The sequence below is a fragment of the Budorcas taxicolor genome, chromosome 6 (genome assembly GCF_023091745.1).
Source record: "Budorcas taxicolor isolate Tak-1 chromosome 6, Takin1.1, whole genome shotgun sequence".
Lineage (NCBI taxonomy): Eukaryota > Metazoa > Chordata > Mammalia > Artiodactyla > Bovidae > Budorcas > Budorcas taxicolor.
Window position 1 is genome coordinate 58,970,376 of NC_068915.1, and position 17,714 is coordinate 58,988,089.

The window sequence follows — 17,714 nt, forward strand, 5'->3', positions numbered from 1 at the left end:
AATAAGAACAAAATAGCATCATCAATAAGAACCAAATACTTACAAATAAATTTAACAGAAGTGTTAAATCCATACTCTGAAAACTATAAAATATTGTTTAGAAATTAAAAAGACACAAACAAATGAAAAGATAGCCCATATCATGGATCAGAAGACATTATGTTGTTAGGATGGCAATACTTTCCAAATTGATTTACAGATTCAATACAATCCCTAACAAAATCCTAGTTGGCTTCTTTGCTGATTCTAAAATTCATATTTTAGAAATTCAAGGGATCCAGAACAGGCAAAACAATCTTGAAAAAGGTCTAAGTTGAAGGACTTACACCTCCCAATGTAAAAATGTACCACAAAGCTACAGTAATAAGTGCATTACTGGCTTTAGGGAAGACACATAGATCGATGGAATAGAATTCAGTGTCTGGAAAGAAACCTTCACACTTATGGTAAACTGATTTTTGACAAGGGAGCCAAGGCAATTCAGTGGGAAAAGAATACTTTGCAAGTGGTGCAGAAACAACTGGAGACCCGCATGCAAAAAAGAAAAAAAAAAGAAACTTGGGCCCCCTACTTCACACCACATACAAAAATTAACTCAAAATGGATCAAAGTCCTAAATGTTAAGAGCTAAAACTATAAAACTGTCAGAAGACAATAGAAGCATGACCCTGGATTAGGAAACGGGTTTCTTAGATATGACGCGGAAAGCTCTGAGGAAGTGATGACTGACACTTGAATGAGTGAGAAAAAGGCAGAGTATTCCAAGAGGAGGAAGAGTATCCCAAGGAGAGAAAATAACAAAAATAAAAGCTGAGACAGAACTAGCTTAACACACTCAAAGAACAGATAGATGAGCCTGGAAAGGAAATAAGAGTCTTATAGGTCAAGTACTAGTACAAATGACAAAAGTTATATTATTAATACAAAAGGGTGCCAACATTGCTCCAGGGAAGCATTCATGCAGTAAACTTCAGTGTGAAAGGTCTCCCCTAGAATGTGGCAAAGCAGCAGCTTAGATGCATTCTGACCTCTCTCTCATCCCTCAAGTCTCATGCCTGTTTAATTCAAACTTCTGCATATTTTCAATAAATAACTATGGCAGTCAATGAATTAAATATGTTGAAAGTGAAAGTGAAGTCTTGTGGACTCTTTGCGACCCCGTGGACTGTAGCCCTCCAGGCTCCTCCGTCCATGGGATTCTCCAGGCAAGAATACCGCAGTGGGTTGCCTTTTCCTTCTCCAGGGGATCTTCCCGACCGAGGGATAGAACCCAGGTCTCCCGCATTGCAGGCAGACGCTTTAACCTCTGAGCCACCAGGGCACGTTTTTTTAAATGGCATCTCTCAAGTTTCATTAATGTTTTAAGCAAATAATTAAGTCCTCATAGCAATCGAGGAGAAGGCAATGGCACCCCACTCCAGTACTCTTGCCTGGAAAATCCCATGGGCAGAGGAGCCTGGTGGGCTGCCGTCTATGGGGTTGCACAGAGTCGGACACGACTGAAGTGACTTAGCAGCAGCAGCAATCCAAATCACTTACATGGCTACTTTTTATTCTATTTATTTTCAATTCCTTTAATGGACATTATATTCACATGGTTCAAAAATTCAAAAGGTAAAATGTCTCCCTCCTACCCTGCCTCTCAGACACACATTTCCCATCTTTGAAGGCAACAGATGTTATCAGTGCCTTGTGTATCCTTCCCATCTTCAAGCAAATATGTATATATTCTTTTCTCTCCTTTTCTACAATAAACTGGCAGCATATCTTACATACTGTCTGTATCTTTCTTCACTTAATTATTTTGGCAACTGTTCTGTATCAGGGCACAAAGATTTCTCTTTTTGATGGTTGCACAGTATTCCATTTTGTAGACACACAATATTTTACACCTTTGATAACTTTTAACTGGAAAAGACTTAAGAAAAAGATGTAGCTCCCAGGGCAAGAGGTGCTAACCTTACATCTATCGAAGGGCCTCAGAAGATATGTGAATCTCCTTAAGTGGTGTATGTATATCCTTACATATTTCTGTGGGCAGCAAACTTGCATACCATTCACCACATCATCAAAGGGAGAGCTGAGATCCAAACAAAAGCCACAAACTACTATACCATATAACTTATGTGCAGGTGTCTAATAAACATAGGCTGCACAGAATTTTGGTCTAGGATCTGCTCTTTTTTGTACCAAAGAGAGAACTAAACACCAATAAAATCCAAACTTGCTATGTTCTTTATAGAATCTTTTTCCTTTACAAACAGCAAAACCGATCCCTTTGACTCTCACTTTTTTTGAGAAGGGCTTTATTTTTCATCTGCACCCTGAACAGGAGTACTAAGAAGAACCAATTATGTAAAGTACCTGAATGATCAAAAGTTGACTACATAAGCTATCGTTCTCCATAACTGACAACATCAAAGGTATCTCTGATGCCCCTTAAACTCTTTAACGTTCCACACAATCCTTCCTGAGAAACAGAGATCATTAGTCGTGTAGTTGTATGTTTCCTACCACAAGCCAGGGACCAGAACAGAAGCTTTACATTTATTATTTTGTTTAACCTTCAAGACAATCACTCAAGGCAGCTATATTTCTCCCTTTCTACAGTTAAGGAAACATAATTTAAGAGGTTAAAATTAGGCTATTTACTTGTTCAAAAACCACTTCATCATTAAATGGCAGAGCAATACCAAAACATCGCCTCACTCTTACCTTCAAGACTCCAAGTCTTAAGAATTTTCCACAATTACTATGCAGTGCCTTAAGTCCAAAATGTAATTACTAATTACAGTCATTTTAGGGGGGTGGCATAATGTGGTGGTCAGAAAAACCTAGGTTTTAATTCTAGTTCAACCATTTATTAGTTACATCACAAAGTGTTTTAAACTCTAAAGGCCCCCTTTACCATCTTTAAAACTGGATTGCTGTGAGGTTTAAATGAGAAAAGACATGTAATACAAACAGCCCACATATCCACCTGAAGATACTTGCTACCTTCAAAAAAAAAAAAAAGATACTCGGTACAAGCTGGCTATTATGCTGTTATCATTATTTCATCCTTCTCTGAGAAGAAACACAAAGGGCTGTAAGGTTTCCCAATCTGGCATAAAATTACACACACAGCCCAGAATGTGGACACTGTGACAAATATGCTGATTGAAAATAAAATGACTGAAAAAAAGGTCTGATTATTAAGTAGACTCCAGCTTAATGCAGCACAATAAACTGTCCTTTACATTAAAATCAAACACACACTAGTATCTACTGCCATTCTAGCATGAATGTTTTGTTTTGACGGCTGCATAATTATTTCACTCTTTATATGGTTTATGCAGAATTAGGCACTGAGGGTTTGTTTAAGATTATTTTTAATATCAGGTGACAAGCGATGACAGCTGTCAAATGCACTACAGCTGCTCCTCCCAGGTTTGCCCTCTCTCCTGTAAACCGTATTATCCCTTTAATTTCTATGAACTCATCTGAACAAAATAAAACATCCTCCCCGTGCCCTCGATCGCAAAACGGCTGATGAGCACTTCGCGGAGCTGCTAATGAGGAAAGTACGAAAACTGAAGGCTGAGAAACTTATTCATGAGAGCATTTCGCGGTGCTGTTTAAAGACGAAAGTTGAAGGCCTGAAACTTGTTCATCAGAAAGGAAGTTTGTTCGATTCTTCTTGTCTGACACTCAAAGCTTGAAATCAACGCGTTAGGCAGGACTCAAACCGAGGTTGGAGGCAACACTTAACAGGAAAAGCAACTTTACCCCTGAGCCCCCCAAATCACCTCATTACTCCTTTCCTTCTTCCCTTCCCCCAACAGTGGGAAAACGTGAAGCTGCCGCGCAGCACCAAGAGCGCTGTGCACTGGCTGCGGCCGAAAGCTGAAGCCCGCAGTGGAAGGAAAGCTGTGAGCCCGGCGCCCAGCTTGTAGCCCCTTTCGTGCCTTCGTTCCCTTCCCGAGCCACGCATCCCGGTCCTCCCAGACCCTCCATGCCAGGAGAGCCGGGTCCACGCCCTGCCTGCGAACTCTCCCCCGCTCCCCAGCCGCGAAGCCTTTCCCAGGTGCTCACCATTGCAGCCCACGGATGAACGCGCGAGCAAGCAGGCCCGGCCGGCTGGGGGGTCCGTTACCGGGGCTCGGGATCCATTCGCGCCAACAACTTCTCCCGCGAAGTAGAAGGAGGTCGAGGCAGCGGCGCCCGGTGATGACGTCAGGAGGCGCGCAGCTTCCTTTGGGTCCCGGCGGGAGGCGGGAGGCGCTACGTGAGCCAAGGTGCGGCCCTTGAGACCGCCTGGACGCTGGCGTCGCAAGGAGTGGCGGGACCGTGGCCCGAGCCTTGTTTTGCGCCTTCGACTTTTGGTAGAGGCCCTCAATTGGGGAGGTCTCGAGATCGATGTCCTCCGAGGGCGAGCATGTTTGGAGGTTTCATTGCCCTCCTTAGTAGCTTTAAAATGTTTATATATTTTTTTAAATGTTTCTATTACCAGCCGCAGCAAGGCAAACATTTTGGGTGTATGTTTCACAAATTACATTTTAACATCTATTCCGAAATTAAAATTTCACCAAACAGTATTTCCCCTGATCTTTTAAATGTTTGACCAATCCAGTTGGTTTTGTTCGCCTACTTTTAAGTGGAGACCCACAGTTTGAAAACACTTTTAGGACAATTTTATACTGTATAATTCCAGAACAAAAAAGATTTTGATAAAATAGTCATTACCACCCACTCCATTTTATAAATGAAGACTATAACGCCCAAACAAGCTGCTACTGCTGCTAAGTCGCTTCAGTCGTGTCCGCCTCTCTGCGACCCCATAGACAGCAGCCCACCAGGCTTCCCGGTCCCTGGGATTCTCCAGGCAAGAACACTGGAGTGGGTCCCAAACAAGCTAGGGGTCCTAACTGGGAATCTAGGCCTCCAAATTCCCAAACCTACCTCAGCTGCTGCTGAGTCTGTCAAAGAAGTGTGTTGGAAGCCAAGGCATAAATGAGGTACATCTCCCTAGAAGAACGATGATCCCGAAAGCTTTGGAGTAAACAAGTTTTATATTAATAGATAAGCAATGGCATTTTAGAATAGAATGTGACATTTGCATACAATTTTAAGAGAAAACTTGAGACCTTAAGTAGTTTAATGGGACGAGCAGTATCTCCAGGTTTGGTCCTAGACTTTCAAATCCTTATCCACCCTCACCCACCCGTTGTTCCATCTTGCATTTTATCACACCCGGTATCTCTGCAATGAAAGATAGCAAAGCCTTCAAGAATGAAACAGAGGTTAAGGTGGGTGGTGAAGTCGCTCAGTCGTGTCCGACTCTTTGCGACCCCGTGGACTGTAACCCACTAGGCTTCTCCATCCATGGAATTCTCCAGGCAAGAATACTGGAGTGGATTGCCATTTCCTTCTCCAGGCGATCTTCCCGACCCAGGGATCGAACCCGGATCTCCCGCATTGCAGGCAGACGCTCTAACTTCTGAGCCAAGGTGGGGCTAGTGGTAAAGAACCTGCCTGCCAATGCAGGAGACATAAGAGACTTGGGTTCAATCCCTGGGTCAGGAAGACCCCCTGGAGGAGAGCATGGCAATCCCCTCCAGTATTCTTGCCTGGGAATCCTCATGGACAGAAAAGCTTGGAGGGCTATAGTCTACAGGGTCACAAAGAGTCAGACAGGACTTAAGCAGCTGAGCATGCAAGCACAGAGAGCTCCTATTTATTAACTGCACAGCATAATATGTGCCAGGCAAGCAGCTATGGACTATCCCACTTTAACTCATCTGATACCTACAGTGACACTGGCTACTATTATCATCCACAATTTACAAAGGAGTAAACTACTCTCATGAACAAGGCCTCAGTGCATTGGACACTCTGATGCCAATATGCCAGGATTCCTAGCCCTGCCACATGCTAATTGTGTAACCATGGGCAAGTTACTATGCCTCAGTTTCCTCAACTGTAAAACAATGATAATAGTTCTGTGTTCCTCGTAGGGTTATTATGAAACTTTTCCTGGATAAGTGAATAATTTTTTAAATCAGTTATTATTATTATTATACAAAGCTAGGTGATATCAAGAGAGATAGTTCCAAAAATGAACATACCTACTCCACAGTTTTGCTTAGGGAAATACTTGATTGGGGAGGAAGGGAATCAAATCTGTTGAGAAATCAATAAACAACTACTCCCCAGAAAATGTACAGACACATGGCAGACACATCACAAAAGGTTTTGCGTGTAACTTCAGAGAACCTAAACCAATTTACAGTGTTCATTGTGTTGTAAATAAGCAAATAAGTGAAAGCCGCTCAGTCATGTCTGACTCTTTGTGATTCCATGGACGTACAGTCCATGGAATTCTCCAAGCCAGAATACTGGAGTGGGTAGCTGTTCCCTTCTCCCGGGGATCAAACCCAGGTCTCTTGCATTGCAGGCAGATTCTTTACCAGCCAAGCCACCAGAGAGGCCCAAGCAAATAAGATGTATGTTAAAACACTTACATATCTTTTACATTATACAAGTTTAAACTTTTGCATTTCTTTTTTAGTATTTTGAAGCCTTCCTTGAACTTAAAGTGAAGTGAGTGAAGTTGCTCAGTCGTGTCTGACTCTTTGCAACCCCATGGACTGTAGCCTATCAGGCTCCTCTGTCCATGGGATTTTCCAGGCACGAGTGCCGGAGTGGATTGCCATTGCCTTCTCCAGGGCATCTTCCCGACCCAGGGATCGAACCCAGGTCTCCCGCATTGCATGCAGACACTTTACCGTCTGAGCCACCAGGGACGCCCTCCTTGAACTTAGGCAAGACTTAAATCAAAAGACTAACTACTAGAAAGATACTGAACTGACTTTGTTGGATTGTTTTCTTTAGGAACATTCATTTGGAACTATCCTATCTCAGAAATGTACCAGATTTGAAATGGCTATATATGTTTGATGCTCCTCCCCAAATACGGACAGGCCTGTGACAGATTTGGCCAAAGAATATAGTGGAAATGATGCTATGACGGTTCCAAGTAAAGCTTCCTAATAAAGCTTTTAGAGGACCAGCAGCTCCCATCTTGCTCTCTTGGAGCTTTGAGCCACCATGTAAAGCAGGAGGAGGGCCAGTTGAGTCCAGGCTTACAACTGTCTCCACCAGGTAACAGGCTTATCAGTGAAACCATACCAGCTGCTGGTGGAATTCCACTAAATGACCCCATCAACACTATGTGGAGCAGAAAAGCCACCTAATTAAGTCTTGCTTAAATTCTCTGACCAACAGTAATGTGAGCATAATAAAATGATTGTTCTTTTAGGGTACTAAGTTTGGGGTAGTTTGTTGTAAAATAATAGATAACCAGAACAGCAATGTTTTAAAGAAACCAAAGGATAACCAAAAAAATAAGCAGGAACAAAATACTCAGGCTTATTTACTCCACTGTGGTGCTTTTTTTACTGATGCATCATTCAACAAATATTTATTGAGCATCTACTGTGTGTCAGCACATTTTATGTACATGCTGGGAAACCATAGCAAACAAGACAGACAGTCCCAGCTTTTCTGAAGTCTATATTTTTGAGGAAATGATAAAAATAAGTAGACAAAAATAAAATCTGTACTTTTAGATATGGGTAAGTGCTATAAAGAAATCATAAGATTTGAAGCCTAAAGAGTGCTACGATCCTATTATTCTTGGTTGGTGGTTTAGTTGCTAAGTCGTGTCCAGCTCATTGCCACTGCACAGACTATAACCCACCAGGCTCCCCTGTCCATGGGATTTCCCAGGCAAGAATACTGAACTGGGTTGCCATTTCCTTCCCCATCCAGGAATTGAGCCTGGATCTCCTGCACAGCAGGTGTATTCTTTACCAACTGAGCCACCTTTGTATTTTATGACCAAAAAAAGAAAAAATAAAAGATTGCTAAGTGTTTTGTGGCAAAGTATGATCCACATTTGTTTTGCATGGTAGAGAAATCTGAAAAGTGCTAAAAAGATGATCAAATGTGATTTTTTAAAAATGTGTCTATAGGAGAGCAGAAGAGTTCCCTGTTAAGTTTGCTTCTCCATGATAACTGCATCTGGATTTTAACCCTTACAGGGCACTATTCTATAATAGTTTGAATTTTTTCCAAGCAAAAGGCCAGCCTGTGTGCACCTTCCATCTCTATGTGATCTTTCTTCAACAATGAAAATAAAATGACAATAGGTCATAACTACTCCCATCTCTCACTATTAACTGAAAGACTATAATAATGCATCTCCAGGAAACTGAGAGTGCACAAAAAAGAATACAACAAACTAGGGCTAATGATTTTTAGACAGTTTTTCTAGAGAGGCCCAGAAAAGTCATTTATCACTGATGTAAAACATTAGCCAACACAGATTGCCTAATGTTTTCTTGAAGGTATTTTCACCAAAACTATTTCCTCATGTTTTCCTTGGTCATGCTTTCCTTAGTTGAGCTCTTCTTAGTATAAATGTTTCTAAAACTAGCTGATGAATAAATAAGACTAATAATTAACTGGTAGAATAACACCAGTAACAGATAATATAGCAGTTAGATCAATGCTGCAGTTTCCAGAATTAGGGGTATCTATCTAGAAGCCTAAAATATTTTTAAAAAATTCTTTGCTTTTAATAATGGTTTGAGACATATCACAGAGAAGACCCATTTTAAGGGATATATTATGTATTGGATGTGATCATCTGATACTGACTGGCCTTGTCTTAGCTCTTAAAAGAAAAAGCTTCAAGGAAAACTTTGTAGAGAAAGTAAATTTTGTGAAAGGTAGGGCTTTCTTTCCCTCTTCCATTTAGGGATATATCACCTGTAGAAGAATTGCTGACATTCCATGGAGAACTCTTTACTTCAAAAGTAAGAATATTGACAGTAACATCTCTGTTAATATATTTCTAAATCTGTGAATAGTTTGGATTATGAGAATAAAAATTGGCTCTCTTTCCATAATGTATGTGAATACTCAGTCATGTCTGACTCTTTGTGACTCCGTGGACTGGAGCCTGCCAGGCTCCACTGTTGATGGAATTTTCCAGGCAAGAATACTGGAGCAGGTCGCCACTTCCTACTCCAGGGGATCTTCCTGACCCAGGGATCGAACCTGTGTCTCTTGAGCCTTCTATGTCCACACCTCCTATGCCTCCTCCATTGGCAGGAAGATTCTTTACCACTGCCACCACCTGGGAAACCTCTATTGCCCTCTTGAAAATGACTTAAAAGCTATGTATTAGTTCGGAAGTGCATAACTTGAATTTTGGTTAGCCTTTATAATCTTACTATCTACTGCCATACATAAGTGAAAAACAATTGCAAAGGCAATCTAAAGTAGTGTTAATGCCTGTGTCTTAGTTAAATCGTCTATGTAATAAGATATAACCCTTAGAGTCACTCAGAAATGCTTTTCAAGAGCACAATAGTTACATTGTCTTTCACTTAGACATTTATAAGTCAGCAGAAATCAATCGAGTTTTCACTGTGCAACAACAAATGTGACTTTCTGCCCTCTGGATAAATATTAGCACGTCCTGCTTTGCTAGGATTTATTGGAACATTTTCCTTGTAGAAAGCCATCCGATAGGCAGCTTGTCCTTTTCTAGGTTTGTGATGCCTGCAGAGATCCAGAACGGTGATGTTGACCTTATAATCCATTTATGAACATAATCATTAAGTCATAATCTGTCACCATTAAAGTGGACATATTCTAACTTAGGAAATTAGGTAGTAACTAGGTCATTTATCTTAATTCTTGGATATCTTCTTAATGTGATTATGCTTGAGTAATCCAAATTTATATAAACTTGCCTGATAATATCTTACAAATAATAAAAAAAGTTTGTTCCATTAATAAATCAGTATCTTCCCTTATGTTAGCAGAAAGTTGCATTTAAAATAGTAAATTTAACAAAAAGCATATAACTTTACTTCTGGCATACATATTTGATTATATAAATAAAATGTATCTCAAATTATGAATTAAATCCCTAAAATATTCATCTGCAGGACTTCCCTGGAGGTCCAGTTGTTAAGACTCCGTGCTTTCACTGTAGCAGGCACCGGTTTGATCCCTAGTGGGGGAGCTAAGATCCTGCATGCCACGTGGGGCAAAAAATAAATAAATAAAATATGCATTGGCAATGTTAAAGTTGTTTATAGACAGAACAACAGGAATGTGAACCATATTTTGTAGTGAGAGTAGATTTTACAATTAAGATAGTCTTTCATTCTCCAAGTCCTACAAATCAAAGTAGTTCTAGAACTTTTGTTGTTTCATGGGAATAATGTGAGGATATATAATAATCATACAACAAATAAAGGAAATTACCAGGTATAGGGGTTCCCAGGTGGTGCTACTGGTAAAGAACCTGCCTACCAATGCAGGAAACTTAAGAGATGCAGGTTCAATACCTGGGTTGGGAAGATCCCCTGCAAGAGGGCATGGAACCCACTCCAGTATTCTTGCCTGGAGAACCTCTATGGACAGAGGAGCCTGGTGGGCTACAATCCTAGTGTTGCAAAGAGTCAGACATGACTGAAGTGACTTAGCATGCCCACACGCACACTAAAGAATGATCACATACTTGGATATTATAGAAGTTTAAGACTCTTGAAAATCTGAGTTTCTATGATAAGATACACCCAGAATTGTTGTGCATATTTCAACAAAGTTTGCAATGAAAATATTTTTGAACTTCCATGGAAGTCTCACAGGTCATCTTTCTCAATGTGCAGTTTAAGTAGAATTGAATGTACTCACTGTTTATACAGAGTAGTGTATATTAGAGGGTGAAAAATATCTTGTAAATGAACACAAGCTGAATAGGAAAGACACATGAAAAAGAAATTCCAATAAATTCACATCTTTCATAAAATATACAGTAAAATCTTAGTCAGATGAAGTCTGATTCATTGCCACAGAAAGGATATAAACAATAATTTTAAGATATCTATTTAAACTGCTAGTTCCTATAGAGTTAAGTTTGCTTTAAGAGAAAGTCAAGTGGTTTGTACTCTATGTTTCTAAATATTATACCTGGTTTGATCTTTACATAAATATTATCATTAGCTCTGAATTAACACTACATAGCATATCTCTAACACCTGGGATTTCCTAGATATTTTTGAGATGTTCAGCTTGATCTAAAAATATTATTTTCAAAACCTAAAGCAGAGACATTACTTTGCCGACTAAGGTCTGTCTAATCAAGGCTATGGTTTTTCCTGTGGTCATGTATAGATGTGAGAGTTGGACTGTGAAGAACGCTGAGTGCCAAAGAATTGATGCTTTTGAACTGTAGTGTTGGAGAAGACTCTTGAGAGTCCCTTGGACTGCAAGGAGATCCAACCAATCCATTCTGAAGGAGATCAGCCCTGGGATTTCTTTGGAAAGAATGATGCTAAAGCTGAAACTCCAGTACTTTGGTCACCTCATGGGAAGAGTTGACTCATTGGAAAAGACTCTGATGGTGGGAGGGATTGGGGGCAAGAGGAGAAGGGGATGACAGAGGGTGAGATAGCTGGATGGCATCACTGACTCAATGGACGTGAGTCTGAGTGAACTCCAGGAGTTGGTGATGGACAGGGAGGCCTGGCGTGCTGCGATTCATGGGGTCTCAAAGAGTCGGACATGACTGAGCAACTGAACTGAACTGAACTGGACTGAACATTACCATATGTTGAAACCCATTACAAAAGTTGAATTTCACCTCTTTAACCTTCTTCTACTTGTGTGCATAATCTAAATCTGATCATGAGAAAATATCAAACAGACCAAAACTGAAAGACCTTCTATAAATTAACTAACCAGGATTCAGCAACAGTCTTTCAAGGTCATGAAAGACAAAGAAAGATGGAGAAACTGTCACAGATTGGAGAGGACTAAAATTACACAGTAAATAAATGCAATGTGGAATAATGGACAAAAAGGAGATTAGAAGGAAATAGGCTAAATTTTAATAAGATATGTACTTTAATAAATAGTAGCATAGCATAGTATCCCTGTTTTGATCATTGCAAGTGATTATGTAAGTTAACATGAAGCAGAACTGAATGAAAGATGTGTGTGAACTCTTACTCTTTTAGCCACTTTCCTATAACTTTTTTATATTAAAAAAAGAAGACCCTAAAGTGGATAGTTGTACCATGAAACACACAGGACGGTCGAAGATAGGAAGCAAGAGTTTGTTTTTTGAACATGTTAAGTCTGAGATGTCTTTAGACTTGGGATGAAAGAAATAGTCACAGCAAAGAAATCAGAAAATTTGTATTTATGTCCAAGTATTTGTATACATGTCCAGGTAACATGGCTATGAAGCTTAATAAAATTTTTAAGAAGCATCCTCTGTTTTAAAAAAAACTTGAGAGTATAATTAATAAATTATTGATAACCTTATATCTTAAATCTCTATGATTTCAGTAAAGCATTTCTTCATGAGAATAATTTCTTAATGAAACACTTCCTTTACTTGGTTTCAAGGACATCTGATCTGGTTTTCTTTCTTCCTCAACAGCCACTCCTCAGATTCTTATGTTCATTGCTCCTAATTTTCCTTTCCTTTTAATATTTGATTGCTCTAGGGCTTGCTCTGTGCTCACTGTCTGGTAATTTTATCCAATCTCATAGCCTAACATACTACATGAATACTGGCATTTCCAATTTTCTATCAGCTGCTGAATTTTCCTATAAACTTCAGACTTCTATATCCATTTTCCAACTTCACATCTCCACTAATAGATATATCAAAGTTAATCTGTCCAAAACTAAACTCCTGATCCTCCCTCATAAACCTGTGTCTCAATTGATGGCATCCTACCATTTGCACTGAAAAAGAAAGAGAGAGGAGCCCCCAGGTGGCAGCTGTGCCCCAGGTGTAGTGAGAGGGCATGCAGTCCGGACTGTAGAAGTTGTCACGCAGGAGACAGGCAGATCATGGGCTGTCATCACTGTGCCCTCTGAACAAAGTTACTGGGGCATTCACTCCAGGACAGGAGGGAATAAACCAGGAAAAATGAAAGAACGAGATTCATATAATGGAACTGAAACCATGAAAAGGTAAAGGAATTCCTAAGTTGTCAGCAAAGAGAAGTCCCAAAATGACAAATAGGCAGAAAGGAACAGGCCCAGAGCATCAGCAGATGGAGGGGAACAAAGGTCTTCAGGAGTAATCTGAGAAAAAGGATTGAAACTAACAATAGAGATCGACCTCGTACTAAGAGCTATTGGTAGGTGTGGGAATTTGACAACAGCTACAGACAACTAAGCAAGTGAGAAACAAAGCAATTATTAAACTGTAAGAAAAACAAAAAGGAAGAGAGAGAACATAATCATAGTATACTACAATACTCAGCAATGAATAATATTTGTGTAAAAAATAATGTAATGTATCAATTTAACCAAAAAAGTAAAAATTTTTAACCAACAAAAAATGATGACATAAGAAACCAAAATCTTTTATCTACCGTGGATGGGTATCAATAGTCTAAAATTAATGAACTGAAGGATAACAACCGTACCTGACTATTATGCAAGGTTCAAATGTGGAAATATACAAATTCTAGAAGAACAGCTACAGAGGTGAAAGTAGGAGAGGGGACAGGGGAGTAATTCAGTTCAGTTCAGTCGCTCAGTCATATCCGACTCTTTGTGACCCCATGGACTGCAGCATGCCAGGCCTCCCTTTCACCAACTCCCAGAGTTTACTCAAACTTATGTCCATTGAGTCGATGATGCCATCCAACCATCTCATCTTCTGTCATCCCCTTCTCCTCCTTCAATCTTTCCCAGCATCACAGTTTTTTCAAATGAGTCAGTTTATAAAAATTAGAATTAATTTTAAGAAAATCATACATGAAAAGCAAAACTACAAAAGTACTAAAAATATATGAGAACACCTTTATAATTTTGGACTGGGGACTGCTTCCCTAGCCCAGAAACCCAAAAGGAAATTAATAATTTGATTACAGAAAGTGAAAACCATTTTCACATGTAAATATATTAAAGCAGAGTTCAGTAATATTCTGAAATTGATTGTGAAGATGGTTGCCCAACTCTGAATACACTAAAAACTATCGAACTGTATATCTTTAGTGGATGATTGCATGGTATGGAGATTATATCTCAATAAAGCTGTTTTTTAAAAGAGTTAAGAGAGAAATTGTTGGGAGAAAGTATTTGCAACATATATATCAGGCAAGGAATTTAATGCTTTATATATAATAAGCATGCATGCATGCTAAGCCACTTCAGTTATGTCTGACTCTTTGTGACCCTATGGACTGTAGCTTGCCAGGCTCTGTGTGTGTGTGTGTGTATGTGTGTGTGTGTGTAAGGATACACTCCAAATATTAAGTGAGGACTTCAACTTTTTGCTCCATATTCTTTTATTCTTAGTCTTTTAAAACCAACCTTATTAATTTGTTTCTAGTATCTTAAAGAATATGAATTCTAAAAAGAAACAGAAGTCAGGTGTCTATTCAGATATACTGAATCAGTCTCCAGGGGATGGAGACTTGAGCACATGTATTTTTTAAAACTCAAGAGGTGAGTTTGATGTGCAGCAAAAATTGAGACTGTGGCAAACAGTATGGAAATCCCTCAAAAAATTTAACATAGAAGGGCCATGTGATCCAGCAGTTCTCCTTTTGTGTGTATACTCCAAAGAATTGAAAGCAGGGACTCTAATAAATTTATTTATTTATTTTAAATATCCATTTATTTAGCTTGCTGGGTCTTAGTTGCAGCATACGGGATCTTTTTGGTTACAGCATGCAAATTATTTGCTGTGGCATGTGGAATTCAGTTCCCCAACCAGGAATTGAACCCAGGCCCCCAGCATTGGGAGCCCAGAGTCTTAGCCACTGGGCCACCAGGGGAATAATGCTGTTCATAGTAGCATTATTCACAACAGCCAAAAGGTAGAAACAACCCAATGTTCATCAATGAATGAATGGATAAAATGTGATATAGCCATGCAATGGAATATTATTCGACCTCTTCCCTGATAGCTCAGTTGGTAAAGAATCTGCCTGCAATGCGGGAGACCTTGGTTCGATTCCTGGGTTGGGAATATCCCCGGGAGAAGGGGTAGGCTACCCACTCCTGTGTTCTTGGGCTTCCTTTGTGGCTCAGTTGGTAAAGAATCTGCCTGCAATGCAGGAGACCTGGGTTGAATCCCTGGGTTGGGAAGATCCCCTGGAGAAGGGAAAGGCTACCCACTCCAGTATTCTGGCCTGGAGAATTTCATGGACAGCCTATGGGATCACAAAGAGTTGGACACGACTGAGCGACTTTCACTTTCACTTTCAGAAGGGAATTAAGTTCTGATACATGCTACAAATGGATGAACCATTATGAAAATATAATGCTAAGTGAAATAAGTCAAACACAAAAGAATAAGTATTGTATTATTTTATTTATATGAAGTACCTGGAGGAGTCAAATTCATATAGATGCAGAAAGTAGGTTGGTGATTGCTAGGGGCTGAGGAAAGGGGGAAATGAGGAGTCATTGTTTAATGGGTACAGAGTTTCAGTTTGGGGAGATGAAAGACGTCTGGAGATGGATGGTGATGGTGGCACAACAATATGACTGTACTTAATGCCACTGAACTGTACACCTAAAAACAGTTAAATGGTAAATTCCATGTATATTTTATCACAATAAAAATGTTTTAAAGATTTGCAAAAAACTACTTTTTCACTTCTTGTGTGATACATCTCCATTTATCTCCAAAGTTTCAACCACTGTTTACGCACTGATAGGGCCCACATTTATACTTTCAGAAAAAGATCTTTCCTCAAACTTTAGTCTCAAATAGCTAACTGGACACCAGATATCTCATACCTCAAACTTAAAATGTTAAGAATACCATCTTCTCTTCAAAATCCTGTGTTCTCACTTTTAACCAGTTGCCCAAGTCAGAAACCTGGGTCACCACTGGCTCCTTTCTCTTCTAAACTCTGTCTCAATATCCAGTTGATTATCAAAGCCTGTTGGTATTATCCTCTAACTAGTTCTTTAACTCATCTCTTTCTCTCCATCTTACCCTGCTACATACTATGTTTTGTTCAAGCCAGATCATTTTTCAGATTAACAGACGAGCCTTTTAACCAATCTCCTTGCCTCCAGTATTACCCACTCCCTGCCAGAGTGATTCTCCTAGAGTGAAGATCTGATCAGGGCCCTCCCTGTGGCAGAGGATGCTGGCTAAATACCAAAACATGTGCTCTCCCATCCACAGCATTGAGTAGAGAGTAGAGTCGGGACAGAAGTGGTGGAGAGGTGAAGAATCTGCCTGCCAATGCTGGAGATGAAAGAGATGCAGGTTCGGTTCTGGGTTGGGAAGATACCCTGAAGTAGGAAATGACAACCCACTCCAGGACTCTTGTCTGGAAAATTCCATGGACAGAGGAGCCTGGCGGGCTACAGTGCATGGGGTCACAAAGAGTCGGACGTGACTGAGCACGCAAGAGCACCAGAGAATATTGCCCAGTTCACCCTGCCTCTACAAGTGGCCACAGGACTAGTTTTCTCCACTGCAATGTATTAGAAACTGTGTACATCACTTCCAGGCCAAAGCTTGTCAGGTTTCCACTTTCACCAACTGAGTGCAGTGGGTGAGGCCCCCGCGAGGCCTTAGGGGCAACTGACCATACACATAAGCAGTCTGGATCTCTGAATCACTGTAAAGAGCCACCTGACAACTTGGAACTCCTTCTTCAGACAAATGTGTGGCAGATGACCTTCTGTGTGGGCCTTAACTTTGTATTTCTGGGTCTGTCTATACAGTATTACCCTACCTTACATACTTGCTTAAAATATTTTCAATGGCTGCCTATTTCTTTCAAGGTAAAGGCCAAATTCCAGCAACATGGGTCATGAACTTCTTCATTACCTAGTCCCTGCCAATCTCTGCAAATCATTTCTTGCCATTTCCCTCTAACTCTTAGGACCCGGGGGTCCTAAACGACTTGCCCAACGTTTCCATTCCTGGGACTTTAAATATGCTCCTCCATCTACATGGGATAGCTTTTCTCTCTCCTCCCCTCCTCCTCCTGGCTAAATCTTGTCATTCATTCTTCATTTTTTAAGAAAAAAGTAAGAGTTTTCAGGCATCTCCACTCAGCCTTCCACTTACATACACACACATGTACACACACACACAGACTCACAGTGCTGGATTATATACGACTCCTACGTGCTTCTATGCTTCCCAGATGGAGCTAGTGGTGAAGAAGCCAGCTGCCGATGCAGGAGATGCAAGACATGGGGGTTCCATCCCTGGGTTGGGATGATCCCTTGGAGTAGGAAATGGCACATCATTCAAGTATTCTTGCCTGGAAAATTCCATGGACAGAGGAGCCTGGCGGGCTATAGTCCATGGGACTGCAAAGAGTCAGACACAACTGAGTGAGCACAGATGTGTTTCTACAAGATTTGAATCTGTGAATTGAATCAGTGAAAACTGTGACATCTTCAGTTTTAAATTCCAACCTCCAACAAAGTGCTTGACCATAGGAGATACTCAATAAAGATTTGTTGAATGAAAATAGATGAATGATTAAATGATGAATTCTGGCTTCTAATATCTTGGTCTCAAAGCCCTCATCTATAAAATAAAGGGTTGACCCAGATGATCTCTAAAGACCCATTCAACTAAAAAATTCTGTCATTTGTACAAACCATTATGAAGTGGTGCTTTGAATGTAGAATTC

The 17,714-nt window shown here is 40.2% G+C and overlaps 1 protein-coding gene across 1 annotated transcript in view; it reads right to left on the reverse strand.

The window, feature by feature from the left end:
* The window catches only part of RFC1 (replication factor C subunit 1), a 71,590-nt gene extending 67,466 nt beyond the window's left edge, over nucleotides 1–4,124 (reverse strand). The window contains exon 1 of the mRNA XM_052641981.1: nucleotides 4,075–4,124. Coding sequence (XP_052497941.1) covers nucleotides 4,075–4,077 — 3 coding nt within the window. The 5' untranslated portion in view covers nucleotides 4,078–4,124. The remainder of the gene's footprint in view (nucleotides 1–4,074) is intronic.
* Nucleotides 4,125–17,714: the final 13,590 nt, after the last annotated feature.